The sequence below is a fragment of the Callithrix jacchus genome, chromosome 10, assembly GCF_049354715.1.
Source record: "Callithrix jacchus isolate 240 chromosome 10, calJac240_pri, whole genome shotgun sequence".
In the NCBI taxonomy this organism is placed as follows: Eukaryota; Metazoa; Chordata; class Mammalia; order Primates; family Cebidae; genus Callithrix; species Callithrix jacchus.
Genome location: NC_133511.1, coordinates 130,325,194 through 130,348,651, shown reverse-complemented (window position 1 = coordinate 130,348,651; position 23,458 = coordinate 130,325,194). Strand labels below are relative to the sequence as shown.

At 61.9% G+C, this 23,458-nt stretch overlaps 2 protein-coding genes across 2 annotated transcripts; both read right to left on the bottom strand.

The window, feature by feature from the left end:
* Positions 1 to 1,743: 1,743 nt before the first annotated feature.
* Positions 1,744 to 3,009, bottom strand: LOC100896098 (uncharacterized; the record flags this gene model as incomplete). Its single annotated transcript, XM_054241844.2, is given in 4 exon segments — positions 1,744 to 2,201; positions 2,203 to 2,470; positions 2,473 to 2,502; positions 2,505 to 3,009. Coding segments are annotated over 4 exon segments (1,248 nt in total), but the record flags the coding sequence as incomplete, so codon positions are not given.
* On the bottom strand, positions 1,744 to 13,926 carry DUSP8 (dual specificity phosphatase 8). Its single transcript, XM_035263804.3, has 6 exons — positions 13,666 to 13,926; positions 11,979 to 12,117; positions 6,406 to 6,572; positions 5,636 to 5,795; positions 5,319 to 5,442; positions 1,744 to 5,109 (listed from the first exon to the last, which is right to left on the bottom strand). The coding sequence occupies exons 1-6, from the start codon at positions 13,894 to 13,896 to the stop codon at positions 4,065 to 4,067; spliced, it is 1,866 nt and encodes a 621-aa protein (XP_035119695.1). The 5' UTR covers positions 13,897 to 13,926; the 3' UTR covers positions 1,744 to 4,064.
* Between the last annotated feature and the right edge of the window lie 9,532 nt (positions 13,927 to 23,458).

Sequence of the window (23,458 nt, the reverse complement as noted above, 5' to 3'; positions counted from 1 at the left end):
TATCCAGCCACCAGCCACCATTCATCCATAAATTCACCTATCCATCCATCCATCCATCCATCTCTCCCTCCCTCCTCCACCCGTCTTCCCACCCATTCAAGAGCCATCTAGCACGGAAAGCTCTTGGCCTTGGGGGAGACACAGGTCTAGCCAGGACATCAAGCCTTTAGGGGACCCTGTGTAGCAGTTGTGGGCAGCTCGCCAGCGTTCAACTCGTGCTTCACCACCTACTTTGCGCAGCTCTTGGACTTGAACGAGCCTGGTTGAGTTGGTAAATGAGACCCCCTCTCTCCATTTGGACTCTTGCACTGCCCCCAGGGTCCTGAGACCTGTGTGCCCCAGATGGTCCTCCTAGTAGGGGCCCTATCACCCACCTCCTGCAGCTGCAGGCGCCCCCGTGCACGAGGGGTAGGGGAGCACCTCGGTGCTGCTTGAGCCAGCCGTCAGCTCTTTCCAGACCTCAGTTTTACCAGGGGCTGCTAGAGTTATAAATAGATGCTCCTCAGCCAAAAATAGCCTTTCAGGAGCATCAGACTGTGTTTCTAGCTTTCCTGCTTTTTGAAGAGTCTTAAGGATGCAGGATTAAAGGACCCTGCCCCCTCCTGCAGCCCCCCTCTTCTCCTCTCTTGCTTCCTCTTCCTCCCATCTCATGAGCGCTCACACATACATGATCTGGACAGTGTCACTGGCTGGGAGAGGTCCTTGGGATAGGCACGATAAACCTGGAAGGGGCTGCAAGAACCAGAGGGCTGTGTGGTGAGCACTGATCTGGTATCTCCCACCGAGGTGTGAGTAAGCCTCAGCCCAGGCTGCACACACACCGTGAATCTTTGCAGCCTGTGGGACTGCCCTGGGGCAAGGGGGTGGGGGCTGCTGGCTGGGTTGGGGCCGGAGGCTGGTGACAAGGCTGGGGGAGACAAACCAATACTTCCTACCATGTACCCACGTGTGCTTTTGATCCTTGTACCATGTGCACATTTGAAAAGTTGGTTGGAGGCCGGGTGTGGTGGCTCACGCCTGTAATCCCAGCACTTTCGGAGCCGAAGCAGGCAGATGACTTGAGGTCAGGACTTTGAGACCAGCCTGGCCAACACGGTGAAACCCCATCTCTACTAAAAACACAAAGATTAGCCAGGTGTGGTGGCACATGCCTGTAATCCAGCTACTCGGGAGGCTGAGACAGGGTAATCGCTTGAACCCGGGACACGGAGGTTGCAGTGAGCCCAGATTGTGTCACTGCACTCCAGCCGGGGTGACATAGCAAGACTCTGTCTCAAAAGAAAAAAAAAAGAGAAAGAAAAAGGAAAAGAAAAGCTGGTTGTAGATACTATATACAGCTAAACCCGTTTCTGCTGGTCCGTACACGCCCCCACATACATGCACTCGAGCACACTCGGGACGGGAAGGGAAGCATCCGACTCCTCACGCCAGGATTGCAGGACTGAGGGGAGTTGATGGGTAACACTGAGGTTTTATTTTATATCGTTTTAAGTTATTTAAGCTTGTACTAGCATGTAACAGCCAAAACCACGTGTTTTCCACCCTGAAAGTGCAGCTGAGGACCTGTGCCCATGCCTGGCCCCAGGGCGTATTCTCAGAGCAGGGTCACAGTATGAGTCCGGGGCGACTTTCCAGGCCCCGCACACCAGGGTCCTGGCCTCAGGGAGCCTCAGGCCTGCTCTCCCAGCGGCCTCTGCCCCCACCCGGCCCACCAGTCTGAAGGAAGAGGCAGCGAGTCGTGGGGAAAACATCCACTTTAAGCTTTATTACAACACATTGTCTCCAAATACAAAGGAAGGGCCGGGAGCGGAAGGTGCGGCCGCGGAGGGAGGGGCCCCAAGGGGAGCTGGGGGGCTGGAGGGCCGGCAGCCCAGTCCACAGAGACTGGAGGGAGGGTCGGCTGGGGACCTGCACCCACTCCTCTGCTGGACTTCCCAGCAAATGACAGGAGGGGCCGGGTGCATTGTGAGGCATTCCCAATGCCAGGCAGTGGCTGGGCGGGAGGGGCGGGAGAGGCTTGGGGAGGACTCCAGGCCCAGGTGGGAGAAAGCCAGCAGGATGGGGCCCTGGCCTGCCTCCTGAAGCACTGGAGGCGGCAGTGGCCGAGACAGGACCTTCTTCCCCACCCTGGCTGCTCACTTCGGGGTGACCAGTGCCTCAAGAGCGGGAGCAGAGACAGACTGAGACAGACAGATCCCCCATTCGCTGGAGAAGGGACGAGGGGAGGGGAGGAGGGGGGCCCAACCAGTGGCCCCAGACTACAGTCTCCCAGACAGCATAGGGGTTGGGGGGCAAGAATCGGGAGCCAGTGCATCCTCCACACCCAGGGTCACCTCAGAAACCCAACGCAACAGACAGACGGGAGGCAAATTTACATAATTAATAATAATAATTAACCAATAATAATAAATACTTAAACCTCTAATCCATAGATTGCAAATACAACAATGATAGCTTATTTTCTTGGGGAACACGAGTGGGTGGGGACAGAGGGAACAGGATTTTGCTGAAAGGAGGGATGACAGGAACACAGGGCTGTGGGGGAAAAGAACAAACAGAAGAAACAGCAGAGAGGGTGGCTGGGCAGGGCGGGGTGGGCACCTCCCTGGCCCTGCTCCAGGACTCTTGACGGGGTCCTGCCTGGACCACCCCTCCTGCCCAGAGAACCCCTAGCCTCTTCCCACGGTGACTGGTCCCACTGCTAGACCCCAGGATATCTGAAGGGCAGGGGTCCCAGTGGCCTGAGAGGGTATGTGGCAGGGGCAGCCAGCTGACCCACCTGGGCCCAAAAGCCACCTGTGTTTGGGGGCTGGCATGCCACCTAGAAGATACCCGGAGAGCGCCCTGGGGAAGGGTGCAAGGGAGTTTCTCTCCTGAGAGGTCCCCATGGGGCTCAGGGCAGACAAGGGGGCTTGTCCTGCGCCTGCTCGAATCAGGGGCTTTATCAGGCCTACTGGAAGTATGGGGGCTGGGCCGGCACCGACTCGCCCTGTGCCAGGCGGCACCTGCTCACGGAGCCCCCAGCCTGCAGGTGCACACCTGAATTCCAAGTCCTGCCTGGGGCCTTGCTAGGTGGGGACTGGCCTGGAACAGGACCATCAGACTACCCCCTCCCCATACCTAGGGGTCCAGGGCTCCCTGCCTAGTGCACCCAACACAGGCTAGCCGGGCCCCTCCTGCCTGACCCCGAGGCTAAGCTCCTCTCCTGCAGTGATGCTGCCCTGCCCGGCAGGCAGCTCTGGGGCATGGGCAAGGGAGAGGGAAGGGCAGCAGCCCTCTGGGAATGGCCTTTCTGGGCCACCCTGTGGCTGGACCAGGGCTCTGGCAGGAGTGGGGGCATGAACACCCACATCCTCCCCGGGCTCCACCTCATCTGACGCTCCAGAAGCCCCGGCCCCAAGACCCTACACACACTGTTCTATTCCTCAGCCCCTCTGAACATGCTGGTACCACGAGGCCCAATGCCCGTCCACCCCGGCAGCTCCGGGGCAGCTCCAGGCAACGGGCGGCCAGGTGCCCTCCCTGCCACCAAGATTTGGCACCTGGAGCTGGTGGAGGCTGGCTGCGCCTCTCTGGGGCACATCAGCTCCTGCTCCCCAAACCTATGGCTTTGGTGCAGAGCCCGAGGCAGGCATAGAGAAGGGAGAGAGCAGAGGAGGTGGGTGGGGAAAGAAGGGGGGTTCTGCGGCTCAGTTTGTGGCAAAGAAGTTTTTTTTTTCTTTTTCACCTTTTTCTTATGTAAAAAGTGCACGAAAGCTCGGCAGCCTTTGCAAAGGTCAGCAGTGTTTCCTGGGGCGGGGGAACTGGGGGGGCCCCAGGCCTGGCACCCAGCTTGCGACTGAAGGTGGCCTCGTATTGCTTAGAAACGTGTGTTTCAGTTTAAATACCAGACAGTAAAAATAGAGCTCGAGGACCACCCGCGCTGTTGCCAATCATTGCCAGAATGAACAGCTTAAATAAATAAAAAATCGAAATATTTACTTCTCGATAAAAATCGCAGTAAAACCATTTACCTTTCTTTGCATTATATATAATATATATGTATAACGGGCCCGGCGGAGGGGTCAGGACACCTGGATGACCTCCACGCTGCCCGAGAAGCTCGCCTGCTTGCCCAGGGCGGCCAGCTCCTCGCCGCGCGCGCGCCCCTCCACCATGCCCTCCTCGAACTCCATCTGGCAGCTGCGGCGCTTGAACTGCGTCGTCTCCGGGGCCGGCTCGTCGGGCCAGCCCGTCCGCGCGTCCCGGGGCTCGGCCCTAGCCGCCTCCCGCCGCCGCAGGTCGCCGCCACTGCTGCCGCCTGGTCCCGGCGCGCCCGCCCGACTGAAGGGCGCAAACCGTGCACCGCCCGCTCCCTGCGCGCCCTCGGGGCTGAAGCACCACGGCCCGTCGGGCGACGGTGTGCCCGGGGAATCGAGCGGCGGCGCCCAGGCCCCAGGGCTGGCTGGCTGGCCGGGGCCGGGCAGCCCGGGCGCCGACAGGGCCGAGAGGCCGTGCCGCGGAGTCTGCCGGGCCGCGTCGCCGAAGTTCAGGCCCAGGCCGTGCGCGGGGGAGCGCCCCGGGGAGCCGGCGGGGGGCCGGGGCCGCCGGCGGGGCCGCGGGCGAGCCTCGGGCGCGGAGTCCGGGCTGTCCGGGCTGGGCGAGGGCAGGCCCAGCGCGGCCCCCGACGGACTGTCCAACTTGCAGAGCTTCGGGGCCTCGCCGGGGTCGGGGGGCCCGGGGCCATCGGGGCGCCGGCTGGGCGCGTAGGCCGACTTGATGTCCAGCGAGAAGGAGCGCTTGAGGCGGTTGGTGTCCTGCAGGCGGTCGGAGGAGAGGTGCAGGCCGCGCAGGCCCTGCTGCAGCGCGCTGGTGGCAGGGGCCGCCGGGGGCTCCCCGCCCGCGCTCGGGCCGCCCTCCCTGGCGGTGGCAGCGCTCTCTGAGGTAGGTGGTGGCAGCCGTGGCAGCGGGGCCCCGGGTGCGGGGCCGGGCGGAGGCTCCGGCGTCCCTGACGGGGTGCCCGTGTCGCTCTGCAGGGCGGCCAGCAGCTTCAGGCTGCGCTCGTACTCCAGCAGCTGGCCCAGGAAGTTGAAGTTGGGCGAGATGGACGGGCGCCGGTCCTTCACGAACCTGCGGGAGACGAGGCTCAGCTCCAGGCGCCCCCGGGGCCAGGCTGCCCACGTGACGCACCCGCAGGCGAGCTCCTGTGTGCTGGGCTGGTCTCAGACCCCCGTCCCTTGCCGGGGGTCCTGGAAGGTGGGGCCTTTCTGGCGCAAGCGAGCAGCTGGGGGAAGGAGGCGACGCTGTGAGCCACAGTGTGTGGCTGGGGAAGGCGGTACCTGTAAGCGTCGTCAGAGGACATGCCCATGGTCTTCATGATGTAGGCGATGGCGATGGTGGCGGAGCGCGAGATGCCGGCCAGACAGTGAACGATGACTTGGCAGCTGGACAGCTTGGCTTTATCTGGTCAGGTGGGCCATGGGGGCAGGTGAGGGCCCTGGGGGCAGCTCCTCCCTGCCCCCCAGAGGAGACCCCACCTTCCCGACTGCCAACCTTCCAGGCCGCTTCCCACGGACCCCTCCTGTGGCTGTAGCCACGCGCGGTCCTAGCCTTCCTCCAGCCAGGCCCTGCCCTCCGCTGGCCGGCAGAGACTCACCGATGAACTCGATGGACTTGTCCAGCCAGGGCAGCAGCTTCTCACAGTAGTTGTCATTGATGGGGACCCGCATGAAGCGGCTCTCGCAGATGAAGTCGGGCTTGGGGCAGGAGTTGCTGGCGTTGAGGACGTAGCTTATTCCATTCTGCGTCATGAGATCCTGGAGGGACAGGGACGGGAGGACGGGCTGGAAAGGGGTGGGAGAGGCTCCGGGGCGGGCACGAAGGTGGAGGCTCTCCCTGCCCTGCCATCAGGAGGGCCTTTAGAATCCTGGGTGCTCCTGGGAGCCTTGGAATTTGCCCTGGATCCCAGTGTATCAGGCGTGGGCCCAGGAGGCCTCTCTGGTCTCCACCCTGGCATCCTGGACCCGTGCAGGGGACAGGGGCAGGCTGGGCTCTGTCTGCAGGCCCTGCCCATGCTGGCAGTGGGCTCCCAGGAATGTTATGGTTGCCTGGGTGGTGGCTTTTACCCTTTTCACTTGTCACCATTTTTAAAACACGGGATTCTTTCAGAGCTGGCCAGGGGCCCAGTGACATCTGCAGCTTGGCATGCCAGCTCCCTGCTCCTCCACCCAGCCCTGCTACGGTCCTGCCGGGGGCATGGGTGGGAGCCTGCGGTCCTCCTGGCCCCCACCCATGCTTCTCGCACACCCAGCTCATGCACTGCCTTCAGCTCCTTCCTCCCCTCATCCCTACTCCACTGCCAAGCTGGCTCTGGAGCTCCTGCCCTTTCCCACTGATCCTCCTCCCCCCACTCCGCTGCACACACACCTTGTTGAGGACGTCTTTCTGCGAGCCCAGGTAGAGGTGAGGCAGGATGCGGGTCAGTCCCACGCTGGGCACGGGCAGGCAGGGCTGGGAGAGGCTCATGGGTAGCAGGGCAGCAGGCTTGCCCTCGCAGAGGCCGGGGAAGCAGGAGGAGAAGGTGGCGAAGCCGCCTGTGGGAGGAGGAGGCCTGTCAGGTGGGCTGAGAGGACCACCAGGGTGCTCCGTCTGCCTAGGGTGCCCCATCTACTGCTGAGGATCAGTCACGCTGCTGGAGGGCAGCTCTGGCTGCGGCAGGGGCGGGGGTGCTGCCACACATCCACAGCCCGAGCCCACGCCCACATTCCTCCTCACGCTAATGAGGGGCTGAGCCAGCTGAGGACGCGGCTGTGATGCCCATAAAGGTGGGGTTGAGGTGGCTGGCCAGCATGGCACACACTGGGCCCGGGCAGGGGCAGGTGCAGAGACCACAGGGGGCTCCCTCTGAGGGTGTGGGTCATGCAGACCACAGGAGAGGCCCTTGCCAGTTCCTCCCCCGATACCCGTGGCCTGGGGCCAGGCTGGGCCTTCCTCCTCCCTGGCGCTGATGCAACGCCTCCCTGCCTCCAGCTGGCTGGGAGCCCCAGGCCCAGGCTTGGGTGCCAGGACTAGGAGGCCAGGGCTTCTGAGAGGCCGTCCCCTCCCCCTCCCCAGGCATGACATCACCCTGGCACAGCCCTTGGGGCATTTGCGTCTGGTTATGGCTCCATTCCACCAAGCAGGAAAGGGAGAAGAGTGGAGGAGCCCTGGGTACCAGGGGCACTTGGGGCAGGCAGGGGGCACTCGGGGCAGGCAGCGGGCACCCACTGCACATGTGGCCAGCGACTGCCACACACATCCAAGTCCGAGGCACAGGCTGGTGGGAGGAACTCCTCTGCCCTCCATCAGTTGGAAAGACTGGAGCGTGAATCCCTGGGACGTGTGATCGGTGACCACGGGCAGTGCATGTCATGCCTCAGGTCTCTGTTTCCTCAGCCTGCCTGCTATATGGCATTGTGCAGCTTCGAGAAGATACTGGAGATCAGGACGCACAGTGAGAATGAACCTGGCTGCCCCAACCTGGCTGGAGTGACTACCAATGTGGACCAGAAACTGGGCAGCACCCACCTGGTGGCCACCAGCTCTTGTAGGGTGAGGCCAGCACTGCCCAGCACCACCCCAGGGACACCTTCTGTGACATAAGCCCCCACGGTAAGCTGGCTCCTGCTGGTGCAGAACATGAGACCTCTGGGCTAAGGCCTGCCCGATCCCCCTGGAAGAGGCCAGGCTTTGAAGTGGGGCGCTCAGGGCCGGGGGACCTCAGAGCTGTTTTGTCCTGGTTTGCAGAAGAGGTTGGTGCCAGGAACCTGGATAACTCCTGAGCATAGGGGAGTGTGTGCAAACCCCCAACCAGAACGCCTGCTGTGCCAGCTCCTCGTGTCCCCAAAAACGGCATGATGGTTGGGGCTGTGGAGACGGTGGAAGCTCCAGGCTGGGCGGCTTGAGGCAGCAGCCTTGGAGAAACGTCCCTTCCATGGGAACCTGCTGGTTGGACAGGGGGAAGCAGGTGACTTGTCACCAACAATGCCCCAGCTTGCAGGTTCCCCTGAGCAGAGGCTGGGCTGTGGCCGGCTCCCGCTCACTGATCGGAACCAGGGGAGCCCTGGATGTTCTCCATGCTCCGGGAGGGCAGGGGCCACACTGTCTCTCCGCAGACTCCTCCCTGGTAGCTGCTGCCTCCCCCTCCCTGTGGCTCTCCCAGAGATCTAGTGCCTTACTCTCTGCTTTCTTCAGGGCCTGGCCAAAGGGAGTGGTGGTGGCGGGGTGTGGGGGGGGGGGGATTCCATCAGAACCCTCCCCTCTCCCACAGGAGGTAAGGCAGGAAAGCCTCTGGACAGGTACAGACACTGACAGCTGTGGGAAGCTTCCCAGGACTCCCCAGGCAGAGCGGGTGGCATGGATGCCCCCTACAGAGCCCACCGTGGGCGCCAGGCCTAGCAGGGACTGAGGCTCCAGGGATTTCAGGACCACCCAGGCTCTAGGGCAGGTGAGTGACAAGGGAGGGGCGTTGGGGTTCAGTGAGGGACCCTTTGTAGGTCCCAGCACGCTTTGGGCCTGGGGGAGGCACCGCCATCCCCAGGCCTCTCCAAAGGCACCTTCCCACTGTCCCTGCTCCTTGACTTAGGGGTGTGAGGGGGGTGCCTGCAGCTCATAGTGAAATCCCAGACTCGAATGAAAGCGTGTGTACCAGGACGTGTACCCCTACTGAGCCACCTGGCAGACCCCGCATGCGCTTATGACAGTCACAGACATGCTTCTGCCTGCCACCTCCATGACCCCCCGACTCCCCACCGGGACGGGGCCCCCACCCCACCCACTTGCAGCGCAGTTCCCCAGCTGGGGTCCAAGGCCAACTGTGGGCCGCTGCTTAAAGGGCCAGGCCCCTCTCCCCTCCCCTGCCGCTTTGCCCCACCCCCAGCATCATGAGCAGTGCAGCTGGAGGTGGGGAAGAGGAGCAGCAAGGGGAGGTGGGGTTCACTGCAGTCCTGGGACCCCAGCATGGCCTCTCCTCCCTGCAACAGGGCAGGTTTTGGGGAAGCAGGAAAACCTGCCCTGTTGTGGGGAGCAGAGAGGGTTGGTCCTCAAGCCCTGGCCTCTACTGTCCCTGCATATGGACCAAGGAGCTGTGCTGCCTGTGCAGCGGGACCCTGGACTGTCCCTTCTCCTAGTAAGTGCAGCACCCCTGTCCCGCTCAATATGTCACTTCCCACTCTCCCTGGTACTTCCAGAGCCAGCCCAGAGCAGGGTCTGTGCCCACCTCAGGGTGGGAGGGGGCCTGAGGGCACGACCCATGGGGGGCCATCCCAAGCGCAGGTCCTGCTTGGGTGTATGAGTGTGTATCTGTATATAAGTGCATGAGTATCTGTGTATATGTGTGTATCTGTGTATGTGTGTATGAGCGCATACGTGTGTGTGTACATGTGTAAGTGTGTGTTTATGAGCGTGTATCTGTATGTGTATGAGTGTACACAAGTATCTATGTGTGTGTATGTGTCTGAGCGCATACAAGTGTGTATGTGTGTGTACATGTGTAAGTGTGTTTATGAGCATGTATCTGTGTGTATCTGTATGTGTGTATCTGTGTATGAGTGTACATGAGTATCTACGTGTAAGTGTGTGTGTTTGAGCGCATACGTATGTGTGTACATGTGTGTTTATGTTTATGAGTATCTGTATGTGTATCTGTGTATGAGTGTACACGAGTATCTATGTGTAAGTGTGTGTATGTGTTTGAGTGCATACGTATGTGTGTACATGTGTGTTTATGTTTATGAGTATCTGTATGTGTATCTGTGTATGAGTGTACACGAGTATCTATGTGTAAGTGTGTGTATGTGTTTGAGTGCATACGTATGTGTGTACATGTGTGTGTTTATGAGTGTGTATCTGTATGTGTGTATCTGTGAGTGTACACGAGTATCTATGTGTGTGTATGTGTGAGCACATACAAGTGTGTATCTGTGTATGAGTGTGTATGTGTACACAAGTATCTGTATGAGTGTCTGGGTATGAGTGTGTATCTGTGTAGAGTGCATATGAGTGTGTATCTGTGTGTATGAGTGTATACGAGTATCTGAGTATATGTGTATGTGTATGAGTGTGTCTGTGGATGTTTATGAGTGAATACAACTGTGTATATGTGACTGTATGTATGAGTGCATGAGTGTGTATGTATGAGTGTGTATATGTAAGAGTGTATGAGTATCTGTGTGTGTTTTTACGTGTATCTGTGTATGTGTGTGTATGAGTATCTGTGTATGTGTGTGTATGTGTGTGAGTGCATATGAATGTGTATGTATGAGTGTGTAAGTGTATGAGTGTGTATATGTAAGAGTATGAGTATCTGTGTGTATGTGTATACATGTATCTGTGTATGTGTATGAGTGTGTATCTGCGTATGTGTGTGTATATGTGTGTATGTGTATGAGTGCATATGAGTGTGTATGAATGAGTGTGTAAGTGTATGAGTGTGTATATGTAAGAGTGTATGTGAGTATCTGTGTATGTGTATACGTGTGTATCTGTATGTGTGTATCTGTGTATGTGTGTGTGTATGAGTGCATGAGTGTGTATGTATGTGTGTAAGTGTATGAGTGTGTATATGTAAGAGTGTATATGAGTATCTGTGTGTATGTGTATGAGTGTGTATCTGTATGTGTGTGTGGGTATCTGTGTATGTGTATGAGTGTGTATGTGTAAGAGTGTATATGAGTGTGTGTATGTGTATGAGTGTGTATCTGTGTGTGTGTATCTGTGTAAGTGTATGAGTGTGTATGTGTAAGAGTGTATATGAGTATCTGTATGTGTATACGTGTGTATCTGTGTATGTGTAGAGTGTGTATCTGTGTGTATCTGTGTATGAGTGTGTATCTGTATGTGTGTATGTGTATCTGTGTATGAGTGTGTATCTGCGTATGTGTATGAGTATGTATCTGTATATGTGTATATGAGTGTGTCTCTGTGTGTATGTATGAGTGTGTATCTGTGTATGAGTGTGTATCTGTATGTGTGTATGTGTATCTGTGTATGAGTGTGTATCTGCGTATGTGTATCTGTGTATGTGTGTGTATCTGTGTATGAGTGTGTATCTGTATGTGTATCTGTGTATGTGTGTATGAGTGTGTATCTGCGTATGTGTATGAGTGTGTATCTGTATATGTGTATGAGTGTGTCTCTGTGTGTGAGTATGTATGAGTGTGTATCTAGATGTGTATATGAGTGTGTCTCTGTGTGTGTGTATGTGTATCTGTATATGTGTATGAGTGTGTCTCTGTGTGTATGTATGTGTATCTAGATGTGTATGAGTGTGTCTCTGTGTGTGAGTATGTATGAGTGTGTATCTGTATATGTGTATATGAGTGTGTCTCTGTGTGTATGTATGAGTGTGTATCTGTATATGTGTATATGAGTGTGTCTCTGTGTGTGTATGTGTATCTAGATGTGTATATGAGTGTGTCTGTGTGTGAGTATGTATGAGTGTGTATCTAGATGTGTATATGAGTGTGCGGTGGGGTAGCTTCCCTGCCTCCAGAGCTTGAAGCTGGCTGCCCAGGCTGCTTTCGGGCCTCAGGGATCCCTGGGCTCTCTGCTGGGACCCAGGCAGCAGCCTTGATGCCGGACAGCCCGCAGTCAGCTGGGCTTTCAGGGTGGGGAGACTTCCTCACCACCCCATGGCTCCAGCTGAATTTCCAGAGGGTGGGGCCTCTGCCTCGGCTTCTGTCAGGCACTCTGGGAAGGGGAGCAGGGTCCCACACCTGCAGGCCTCACCCCACACCTCCGGAGCGGAGCTGTACTTTGGGGTTTCCTTCTGTGTTGAGGATAAACTCACATTGGTGGATCCTGAAGCGTGGGGGTCCCAGGGAGAGGATGGCAGGGCCTCGAGAACCACAGATATATGGAGGTTTCCCCTGTGCACAGCAGACGCTGGCCTCTCTGACGCCCCAGCCCCAGCGCCTGCTGACAGACCAAGTGCCTTGGGGAGGCGTGGGTCCCAGACTCACCTGTGAGGATGGCCACACTGTCGAAACAGCCATCCAGCTTGCTCAGCAGGATGGAGAGGAAGCTGTCTGCTGCCAGCACGCTGGCGTCCCGCGTGCTCTGGTCATAAACCACCACGTCCTGCGGCTCTGATGCCTCCACCTGGGGGCCATGGGGCAGAGGTCAGCATGCCACCCCCACCTATTGATGCCCGGCCCTGTCCCAGCCACACTGGCCCAAGGGAACAGTGAGGTCGTCGGACGATGGGAGGTGAAAGCTGTCACCCTGCTGCCTGGGGGGAGAGCCGGTGCAGTGACACACCTCACACACTGTCCTCCACCTGCCAGGTGCCAGGTGCATACACCCACGCCACACAGCAGCCATGGGGGCGGGGGGGGGGGGCGGCGGGCTCCTGCCTGCACATGGGAAAAGGGGACAAATGCTCTGGCCAGGCCTGTGTCGAGGAGACACAGGTGAGTGCGATGGGAACTCAGGATAGGAACTGGCTGGCTCCTGGGGTGGTGCAGGGAAAGGGAGGCTCGGCCCATTTCAGGGATTCTAGAGGCAGTGCCTTCAGGTGTGGGCTCTCAGTGGGGCTAACTCTGGAGCCAGCAATTCTGCTCTCCACCCTCTTCCCTCCTCAACCCCCGTCGGAGAAACAGAGGACTTCGGCAGGACCGAAGGCCCCTGCACCAGTTCCGGAGGCAGCAGCTAGAAGCTGGGCTCCTCCCGTCCTCCTCCCCTGCCCCAAGGGCCAGCCCAGATGTTGAGCGGCTTTTGCTCACACTGCACCGGTGCCCCCGCCCAGCCCGGCGAGCACACTCAGCCCTTAAGCCAGCTGAGCCGCCAACCCCAGGCTGGGTGACGTCACCGGCAGCCAATGGGATTGCACCCTGCCGGGAGTCCTCACTGGGGGTCATTAATCACTGGATTCCCCTTGTTGGAAGCCAAAGGGAGCCAATTCTGGCCTTGGAGCAGGCAGATTCCTGGCCAGTGGCCATCTCACTTGCGTCCTCCAATGCCCCAGCTCCGAACAGGGCATATCAGTGACCCAGACCCCTCTCAAAGCCTCCACGATTGATAGCTTGTCACCCTCGTCCCCCTGTGAGGCAGTCGGAGGAGGAGCTACCTTCACAAGTCAACAGCCCGGCTGGTCCCACCCCAGCTGCACCTGATAGTCCTGAGGCGGAACGAGCTGTCCTTCCCCAGAAGGACGTTCCTGGGGGGTCACAGAGAGAATTCTGGGTCCCTGAATACTCGGGGTTAGGGGGAGCTGTGGGATGGGGACATGCTGCTCACGTGTGCCTTTTGACCGCCCCTCCTGTCCTCACAGCAGTCGGAGTGGATGACACAGCTGTGTCTGGGCTGCTCCCACCCCTGTGTTCACACCTGGCTATCCCGTTCACTGCTCCTCTCTATGAGCCTGGGCCAGTCCCAGCCACATAGTCCCTACCGTGTGGGGAGGGCCAGCACCTCCATGCAGGTGCTGAGTGAGGAGGACTTTGGGGAAGGGTGGGGAGGGCCCTGAGCAGGGACAGCAGGCATCGGCAAAATGCAAGTGCCAGAGGGGACTGCCCCACACGCTCCTGGCTGTGACCCCAAGGAGCCCAGATTGGGCTGGAGGGCAGAGGAGGGAGGCTGCCCAAGCTGAGGACTCCTTGGCCGTGGGCTCTGGAGGTGGCACAGGCCAGCGGGCGGAGCGCTGGGTACCTGGCTGCGTGTGGCCGGCTGGATGAGCTCTGCGATGGTCACCTTGCCCTGCTGCAGCCGCCGCTTCACCAGCTTGGAGCAGCAGATGTTGACGGAGCTCAGCACGTGCCAGCTGTTGTATTCCACGAAGGAACGGCTGTCGATGACCAGTGGTCCCCCAGGCCCGCCCCGCAGCAGGCTGGCCAGCTTCTTGGCATCCATCACCTTCCTTGGGAGCCGGTCCCCGGCCATGGTGGGGCAGTGGGTGGTGGGGAGGGTGACCCCTGAAGTGAGGAGGGGCTGCTCCGATGGCCCAGGGTGTGGCCTCCCGCTGGGAGTGACCTAGCACATGGTGCCGGACCTGCAGGGACAGGGGGATGGTCAGCCGCATTGCAGGCCCCTTCGTGGCACCCAGAAGCTCCCAGGACCGGCCAGAGCTGGGACCCCAGCCCGCCAGGACATCTGAGCCCAAAATGTGCCTGCGGAGACCCTCCTCCCTCCAGAGAGACCCTGTCCAGGTCACAAGGCCACCTCTCAGCAGGACGCAGCAAGGCAGTGGGGGGCAAATGAGCCCACAGCATTGGACTGGGCCGGCCGGCAGGACAAGGCCAGGGGTCCTTCCTTTGGGCCCTGGAGTTCATGGACACTTATGCATTCCAGAACATTCCATCTCATCCCTGGGATGCAGGCGTCTCCCTGCTCTGACCTCTGCATCTTCCCCACCACAGGACCCCCAGCAAGTCAGGGGTCCAGACGGCACCTCACCCTCCCTCTTGGCGAAGCCCTCTGCCCTCCTCCAGGCTCGCTGTCCCCACACCTGTCCCTCCCTCTGTTGGCACAGCCCTGGGGAGTCCAATCCCCAGAGCCTGGACTGCAGGGTGGCGCTGTAAGCCGATAATCCAGCCCCTGGCGGATGGCGGCCTGGGGGCTGTCTCTGCCCGAGAGTGGGCTCCCAGGGCAGCCGGATGGCAGGCAGGGTGTGGGAGAGGCTCGGGCACAGAGGCACGGCTCCTTTGCCACGGCTGCCCTCCTGGCCTGCAGGCTGAGGCTTAGTGCGTGCCATGTGCCTGCTGGGGGTGAGTGCCTGGCTCCTGCAGGGGTGTGTCATACCCACAGAGTGCCCCTCCTTCAGCAGAGCCTGGGGTCTGGGGGGCCCCTTCAGGGGCTGCTGGAGCCCAGGATGGGGGGCAGCCCCAGTATCAGAGACCCGAAGGTGCCAGGCCCTTGGCATGGCCTGCAAAGCCCTCAGACTGAAGGGCGGGCAGGCGGAGGAGGCGTGTCTGGGGATGGGGTCTCTAGAAGCCCCTCCTGCAGGCTTGGTGACAAGTCTCTGTCACTGCCCCACTTCGGGGTCCATCTCCCGGTCACCTGCCAGGACTACCCTTCCTCTGGGTCCACTTTAGACTCACAGTCCCCAGGAGGCACGTGGATTAAGGATGATGAGTTTGCTTTAACTATGGGGAAACTGAGGCTTAGGACAGGGGTGGAACCCACTCTAACCTACACAGATGGGCACTGGGTGTCTCTGCAAGGCCACCAGTGGGCAGAGGGGGCTCCGGTGGGGAGAGGGGGCTCTGGTGGGCAGAGGGCTCTCAGCAAGCCAGGCACCCAACCACAGCCACAGGGGGCACTGGGGGAGGTGCCCTGAGGATACCCATCACTGCAAATGGGCTGGGGACAGTGGCCACCACCGTTTCTGTACTCTCTGGGTCAGTTCCCAGGCTGGTGGGCCGGGGGCTGACAGGAAAGTTCACGGAGCAGCAGGTGCAAGGCCGGTGTGTACCGTGTCCCTGGTCCAACTCGAATCCAGCCTGAGGGGCAGGTCCCAGCCCCTCCCTGCCCAGGAGCCCCAGCCTCGAACTCACTCTCCTCCAGACACTTCACACTCGGCTCCCGTCAGGCCCCTCCCACCTTTCCCAGGCCCAGGCATCTGTGTGTTCCCACCACCCCTGCTGCCACCAGAGCCCAGGGAAACACCTGCCTCAGCTGACCCCACGGCTGACACCTGGGCCTGTGGTGGCACCTGGTCAGCGGGGCCTCGGGAACCCACTCCGACGACGCTCCCCTCCTGTGCTCCAGCCTCCACCACAGGGCACCCTCCCCGGGCCACACCTGCGGCCTCTTCAGAGTTCTGCCCAAACCTTGAGCAGGTGGTAACACGCAAGGGCCCAGATGTGTAGTCCTGGGGAGACAGTGGCTCCAGGTGCCCTGTATGACACCCAAGGGCCCAGCTCAGAGGTCTAGGACCCCGAGATGGCCGTGGGGGCAGAGACACTTGGGGGTCCTTCTAGGAGCATCCCTGGCCTCAATGTCCTCATCCGTTAAGTGAGGGTGGATTCTCTCTCACTGAAAACAACAGAAGTGAATACCCCTCCCCCCACCGCCGATCTCCCCCCCACCCCACCCCCACCATGCAGGGAGGAGAGGCCCTTGCCCTCCCTGCAGCCAGGGCCTGGCCATCATATAGCCTTGAGTCTTGACACCGCCAGGAGGTAGAGAGGGGCCCCAACACCACAGACAGCCAGGCCTGAGCCCCAGAGGGAGTGGAGGGAGGAGGCAAGTCCGGTGGGCAGGGGCTGGAGGTGCGGGATGGGTCTGGCCTTTACCTGGGCCCGCCCTGCCTCCCAAGTAACTGCGAGCTGGAGCTGGGCCTATCACTGGCAACGGTATTGTTATTTGCAGCCGAAGGGGACTCATTAGCAAGTTAGCACCTCCATCGTCGCCATGGCAACCGCTGCTCCTGCAGCAGCCGCCACCGTGGAGCAGGCTCCTCTGCAGAGTGGGCATGTGCCCCTCCCTTCGCTCCCACCCACCCCAGCAGGTGCCTGGCAGTCCAGAGCCCAGTGGAGTGGGTTCCCCAGCCCCTCCGCTCCTCTGCCCTTCCTGGTCCTGACCTTCCTGTCCACTCTCAGTACCCGCTGTGCCCAGGCTCGCTTCCTGCAGCTCACTGGCTCCCGCCCCTCGGAGGCCTTCTCTGCACTTCTCACCTACAGGGTCTCTGGACATACAGCTCCCAGGGGGAAGCTCCCTCATCTCTGGCTCCCCAGATGCTAAGGATCAGGGCCCAGCTATGCCAGGGATGGGGCAGGTTGGGTGGGGTGGGGAGCAGAGACACTAGGGACAGCCTGGTACAGATCAGTGGGGCCAGCACTGGCCCTGTGGGAACAGAGGAAAAAAAAGGTGGATGTTGGTTCTGTGGCTCTCCTTTCCCCACTCCACACCCCAAGCCCTCCTGAGCACCTGTGGCCCTGCCTATGGGTTGGGTGGTGAGAGCCATGGCTGATGGGATGTCCGCCCCGAACCCCTGGCAGAGCCCCATATACCCTCTTCAAAGGTCTTTGAGCCCAGGAGGAAGTTTCCAAGCCCAAAGTCAGAAGGAGGCTCCTCCCAGGCCCACACCTTCCAGGAGGCAGCGGGCAGCCACCCTCCCCTGGGACACAGCAGCCTAACTCCAGTGCGGCGTGCACACTGCCCTCTGTGTGTGCCAGAACACACCCATTTGCACACCCACTCCAAACACGGGCTGGTGCTCCCAGCTTACCCACAATCCACCTGCCTGTGTGCAAGTACCCATGTGAGAATGGGCGCACACGCACGTGGTGCTGGGCACGCACCGGAGTCCATGCACATCCTTGCCCTCTGCACGCAGAATTCCGGGAACCCCAGCACCCCGCTCCAGACTCCTCACACATGAGAGCGCCCACACCTGGGGCCCCCAACGCAGCACATCCCTGACCCTGAGCACAGACGGGACCAGGGAGTCCTGGGCCATCCCCAATTCTCACCAGGTTACCTTCTGCTCAGCACCTAGAGACAGGGAACTCGCTACCTTCACAAATGGCTGTCAGGACTGTCAAGCATGGCGTGATGGGACCATGCCTCCCCCTCACACCCAGGCAGGCCCTAGGAGCTGTCCAGCTCACTGCCACTGGGGCACCGCTGGAGGCAGAAGTCATCATGCTAAGGAGGCTGGGAGAGACTGGTGGGTGGTGCCTCTGGGAGGCAGGGGCCCTGCACTCTCACAGGTTAGCTCATCTGCCCTCACTGGGCTCCCCCAAACGCCCTCATCCCTGTGTCCCCTCAGCTCTCTGGGTTAGTGCTTCGGGACTCAAGCTGCCTTCACTCTGCTCCACGGGGCCAACAGCAGGCCAGGCAGAGCCACCCTGGCCTGGGAAGCTGTGGACCTGGGAGAAAGTGGGGTGGGCTGGAGGTTGCCTGTGATCCCAAGAACAGGGTCTGAGCTTGGCACAGGGGTCTGCGATAGCTGACCCTCAGAGCCGGACAATCCAGGTTCCCTCCCTTCCCACCAGGCCTGTGCCCCTCCTCCCAGTCACTGTGCCACAAGAGAAACACCAGGAAAAGCCTGGGGCTTCCAGAGGTCATGGTGCTGAGCACCTCAGGCAGAAAGGGCCTCAGCCCGTGCAGTTCTCATGGCCGGAGTCCAACCATCTCTCTCTCGCCCTGGGTCCGCCCCCTTCCCTGCCTTCTGCAAGAAGTGACTCCTAGGTCTCTTCTGTCCCCGGCCGATGCCTGTTCGAGGAGGCGCCTGCCCAGTGGTAGCCTCTAGGCCCTGACTTCAGCCCATCTGAGGAGAGAGGAGTCCTGGAGCAGAGACTGGCTCTAAATGTCTTTCTGCATCTCTGTTCGTGGGATTTTATTCCCAGAAGCCTCCCCGAGGATGGAGGGCACCAGAGGAACAGAACCTGCCCGGCAACATGCCCAGAAACACTCATGCAGCCCCAGGCTGGCTGCAGCAGGAGGTGTTTCAGTGAGACCTCAGGATGAACTGCCCCCTTGGGTCACATGACCTGTCATCTGCATCCAGTGCTTATTAGCAGTGAATGCATGGCACTGTCCTCCGGGTGCAGGGCTGGGGCCTGGGGTGCTACAGCCACCCCTGGACTGAGACTGGGCTGGGCCAGGACGGAGGCAAGGGAGAGGACAGGGGCCTGGACCTCCACTCAGAACCCTTGCAGGGGCACAAAAGGAGCTTCCCCGGCCTGCAGCACCCCACCCCCACCCCAGGCCGCACAGCAAGAGCACTGCGGAGCCACGCTGCCTCCTCTACCCCCTCCTCCATCCCATGTCGTCCCCGCCCCCCATCATGCAGCACCAGGGCCCCTTCTGCCCCCAGCAGAGGCCAGTACACCCAGGAGCAGGGAGTCAGAGGCAGATTCTCCCGGACAGGGTGACCTGGTGGGGGCTGGGCCTATTGTCACCCTCTCCCTTCCAGGCCAGACTCTCAGGTACCCCCACCTGGCCCGCTCCGCATCCCCGGCCAGGCAGCAGGGCCTTTTGAGGTGGCTGCAGCAGCCTGGCTGTGCCAGCCCCTCCCCCAGCGCCAAGGCGGCCTCTGCACCAGGCGGAAGGACGCGGGGGCTTCATCCCTCAGGGCCGGTTGGGCACCCCAGGGTGGGGGCTCGGGGCGGCCTGGACATCCGGGAGGATGGATCCGCAGCCTCCCCCCCGACAGCCGGCGGCCCCTTCCGGGGTCTCCCAGGCCAGGGGCCGCCGCGTCCCTCCCACGGCCCAGGCTCCACACCTCCCGGGCCGGCTCAGGGCCGGGGTCCGCCCGCTCCGGTTCTGCCCCCCGCGGGGGAGCCGTTCGGGGCGTCGGGGGCTCTCATGGATCCGCGCTGGATCGCAAGTGGCCCTGGAGGGTCCCTGACGTGCGCCCCCCGCCCTCCCCACCCGGAGAGGCAGCTGCGGGGAGAAGGGCGGCAGCGCGGCAGGCGGGCGTGGGCTGGGCCGGGGTCTGCCGGGCGCTGCGGGGGGCGGGGAAGGGCCTCGCCGTCCCGGGCGCCTCCGGGGCCGCCGCCTCCTTCTCCCGGGCGCCCGCCGGGTGCAGCCGCCCCCAGCGTCCCCGGGCCGGGCTGGTGAACCCCAACCCGGTCCCCGCCGGCGCCGCCCCCGCCCCAGCTCACCTCGCTGGCGCTCGCCTCGGGGGCGCTCCGGGGGCCCGCGCTGCGCTCAGGGCGCCCGCTCCGCTGCGCCGTCCATGGGCCCGGCGGGGGCCCGCGCAGCCGGGGCAGGGGCCGGGGGAGCGCGCGGGCCGCGTCGCCGTCGCCGCCGCCGCCGCCGCCAACGCCGCGGGGAGCGCTCGCTCGGGCCGGGGCGCGCGCACTGCGGGCGGGCACGCGCGCTCGCGGCGCGCATCCCAGCCCCGCGGCTCGGCGGGCGCGGCCGGGCGGTTCCGGCGCGGCTCGGGCTCGGGCTCCGGCGTCCGGCGGGACGGGGGGCGCCGGGGGGGGGGCCGCGGAGCCGGCTGGGCGGCCGCGCTCGGCCGCGAGTGACAGGCCCGGGGCGGAGGGCGGGGCGGCCGGCGGGGATGAGCTCATGCGGAGCGAAAAAAGCCCCTGACGTCACCTGTAGCCAATCAGCGCGCGCGGCTCGGGGGCAGGTGACGTCAGCGGAGCCCGGGCTCGGGGTGAGGACGGGAGGCGGCGGCCGCGGGGGGGTTGCGGGTCGGGTCGCGCCGCCGCCGCCGCCTTCCGCCCTCCGCGCTCACCCCGGGACCGGCTCTTAAAGGGGCCACACGGCGTCCGGACCCGGTGCGCGCGGACCCCGCCTCCAGGAAGCCCTCCCGGCCCGGCGTTCTGCGTTCCCCCGGGACCCCCGCCGCGCCGCACAGACCCCGGGCGGTCCCGCCAAGCGGCCCCGGGCGCGAAGTCCTCTCCCCGGCCCGCTCCCCGCTCCCCGCTCCGCCCAGCCTTTGTTGGCTCGGGGCCGCCACCGGGAGTCCTCCCCAGACCCGCGCCGTCGCCCCTCGCATCCCGGGCGCACGTTTTACCTGCAGCGGCTGCGCTCGCCCTGCCGCGACCCCCGCAGGACGGAGCCGGAGCCCCCAGGACTCGGTCGGACCCGGGACGCTGTGATCACCGGCGGGCCGCCCGCCTCGGACCACACATCCACGAACTCCAGTGGGCTCCCCAAGACGACGCTGCCCCCCCCAGGACACTCGGCCCTCCGGCTTCCGTGGAAAGCCTCCCCGACGACCCCCGTGCGAGCTGCTGAGTGGCCGCCCCCCGCCGACCGCCGTGGGAACAGCTCCGCGCGCGCGGCGGGGACGCGGCGAGTCGGGGCAGGAAGAACGCGCGGGTAATTGCACCTTGGTAGGTGCTGGGCGGGAGCGACGGGGTCAGACTCGCACTGGACGGGGAGGGCGGGCGGTGGCCTCGCTGTCTCGGAGGAAGGGGACAAAGACCCCTGCCCGGGAGCCAAGGAGCCTGGGAGCCTTTGAAGGTAATGATTTTTTTGGGGGTGACACCCCAGAGATTTCTAAAAGGCCCCCTCCCCGCTGCCGGGTGGAGAGGGAGCGTGCGGGTGGTCCGCCTTCTGCCTGGGCCTTCCAGGGTCAACCTGGGGCTGTGAGAGAGGCCTCGGCCGCTGGTTGAATGAAGGGCCACAGAACTCTCGGTGGGCACCCAGGACCCCAGAGCTCGGGTGCGAAGGCGATTCAGGCTGGGGGTGGGGAGGATTGTGGGCAACGGGGGGGGGGTGCTGAGCGGGGCTCCGGGTCCCCCGTTTCCATACCCAGTCTCCCTGCCGGCCTCAGAGCGGAGCACAAATGGGGGTTAATAAGTGCTTACAGCTCCCTCCCTGGCTAGCCTGAGGGGACCGGGCAGTTGCCCGTGTGGGGTGAGGTGTTGGTGGCGTTCCCGCGCAGAGTTGGCACACAGGACAAACAAATGCCTTGGCGGGCGTGGGGCTCTCCCGGAGGGAAGCTCTGGGAGCCCAGGGGTGATTGGGGTTGAGGCTGTGCCCCTAAGCAGAGGGCCCTGCGAGAAGGGAGGCCCTGGCTGGAGGGGACCCCGGGGCTGGAGCTGCGGGACCCCGACGCGGGTCCTGGTGAGTGGGGGTGAGGGACACAGGCTTGCTGGGTTTGAAAACTGGGGGAGGTTTGGCCCTGGGAGGGAGGCTGAGACCCGGAGGGGGCCGGGTGGCCACAGGGGGTGAATGAGGCCCCTGAGGAGGTAGTCGCAGGCTTGGAAGGGCCTGGGACCCCATGAGTGGAGGTTGTTGATTAGATAGAGGGGCTGTCTTTTGGGGGAAGGCCTCACCTGGCTTGCTCCCCCTGCAAGGCCCAGGTGAGTGTAATGGGGAAGGGACCAGTGCATCTGCTGCTCGGCTGGGACGTGGCCCGCATCTGCCTGTGGCCTGGGAGTGCCCATTGTCCCCTAAGACCTCTAGTTATACCCTGGGCAGCTCCTGGCCAGGCTGGAGCAGGTGGCAGGCAGCGACCTTGAATCCCTCCTGGAGGCTCCCAGGGGGTGGCTTGGTGGGGAACGCAGCTTCCCCTGGAGAGCCTGGGCTGTCCTTGGGGAGGGGTGCGCCCTTGGGCGCGATTGTTATAACCCTCGTGGTCATTTTCGTGCAAATAAGCAGTGAGAGCCTTAGGTTCTGCCCCCAACCAGGGTGGAGGGCTGGGGAGGTGGCGCTCTGGAGAGGACTGCCGGTGGCTTTTCTGCAGCCCCGCTGCGTGGATTCTTGTCCCTTTTGCACCCAGCAGGGCCGGCGGGCTGGGCGCGTGCCTGGGGTGGGCGCAGGGGCCTGTGTGCCCCGAGCGGCTCAGCCCAGTTCAGTTCGGCTCGGCTCGGCTCGGCTTAGCTCGGCGGCCGCACCGACTCGCAGCACAGGTGTGGACGTGGGTGGCAGGCGCGACCCAGGGAGGGGGCCGCGGTGTCAGTCCGGACCCGGGCCTGTAGAGGCCGTCTCGGGTCTCCGGGGCTAGGGAGGACCCTGCGAGGGGCCAGGGAGGCGCCAAGGCCACAGCGAGGGTCGTGGCGGGGCCCAGCAGCCTGGAGCGGGACGTGCGCTCGGGGCCGGACGGTGGGGTCTGAGCCGGTCCGGCCCGGGTTCGCGCGCGCCCTCTGCCGTCCGCAGGCTCGCCGCCGGGAGGACGCCCAAGGTCGTTTCCTGAAGCATCCTTACCGTGCGGACGGAGCGCTGGGGCTCACTTTCTCGCTGATGCGCATATAATTATCTACAGCAAACCTCCGAGCCACGGGTTTCCCAACCTTTAAAAATTTTTTTTTTTCCGAGATGGAGTTTCCCTCTTGTTACCCAGGCTGGAGTGCAATGGCGCGATCTCGGCTCACGGCAACCTCCTTCTCCTGGGTTCAGGCAATTCTCCTGCCTCAGCCTCCTGAGTAGCTGGGATTACAGGCGTGAGCCACCGGGCCTGGCGTTAAGGAAATTCTTTTGAGATTCATCCACATTGCTGCTTTCTCACAACCTGATAATAAGTATCTGTGTGGTACCGTATTTTATGGGCGTACAGCGATAGTTGAACCAATTCTTTATTTTTTACGTGTTAGGTTAGTTTCATATTTGAGCTGTAAAAAACTGCCGTGGGTAGCATCCTATTATATATGCTTAAAAAAAAAGGATACAGGGTCTCACTATTTGATCCAGGCTGGACTGAACTCCTCATGGGCTCAAGTGATCCTCCTGCTTCAGGCTCCCAAGTGGTTGGGATTACAGGCATGTTCCACCACACCCAACTCCTACATGCTTTTAACACACTTTTCAGATTACTTTTCTTTCTTTTCTCCCTCTCTCTCTCTCCCCTCTTTCCTTCCTTCCATCATTCCTTCCTTCCTGTCTCGCTTTCTCTCTTGACAGGAGCTCACTCTGTCACCCAGGCTGGAGTGCCCTGGTGGAAACATGGCCCCCTGCAGTCTCAGCCTCCTGAGCTCAAGGGACCATCCCATCCCAGCCTCCTGAGTAGCTGGGTCTACAGAAGTGTGCCACCATGTCCGGCTAATTAAAAAAAATTTTTTTCTGACCGGGTCTAGTGGCCTGTATGCCTGCA

Bases quoted from the DNA above. Each gene is read 5' to 3' on its own strand.
- DUSP8 (XM_035263804.3), bottom strand. From the start codon at position 13,896: ATGGCCGGGGACCGGCTCCCAAGGAAGGTGATGGATGCCAAGAAGCTG. The intron at 6,573-11,978 runs GTGAGTCTGGGA...CTCCTCCCACAG, and splicing joins CAGTGTGGCCATCCTCACAG to GCGGCTTCGCCACCTTCTCC. The intron at 5,796-6,405 runs GTGTGTGTGCAG...CTGTCCCTCCAG, and splicing joins AGAAAGACGTCCTCAACAAG to GATCTCATGACGCAGAATGG.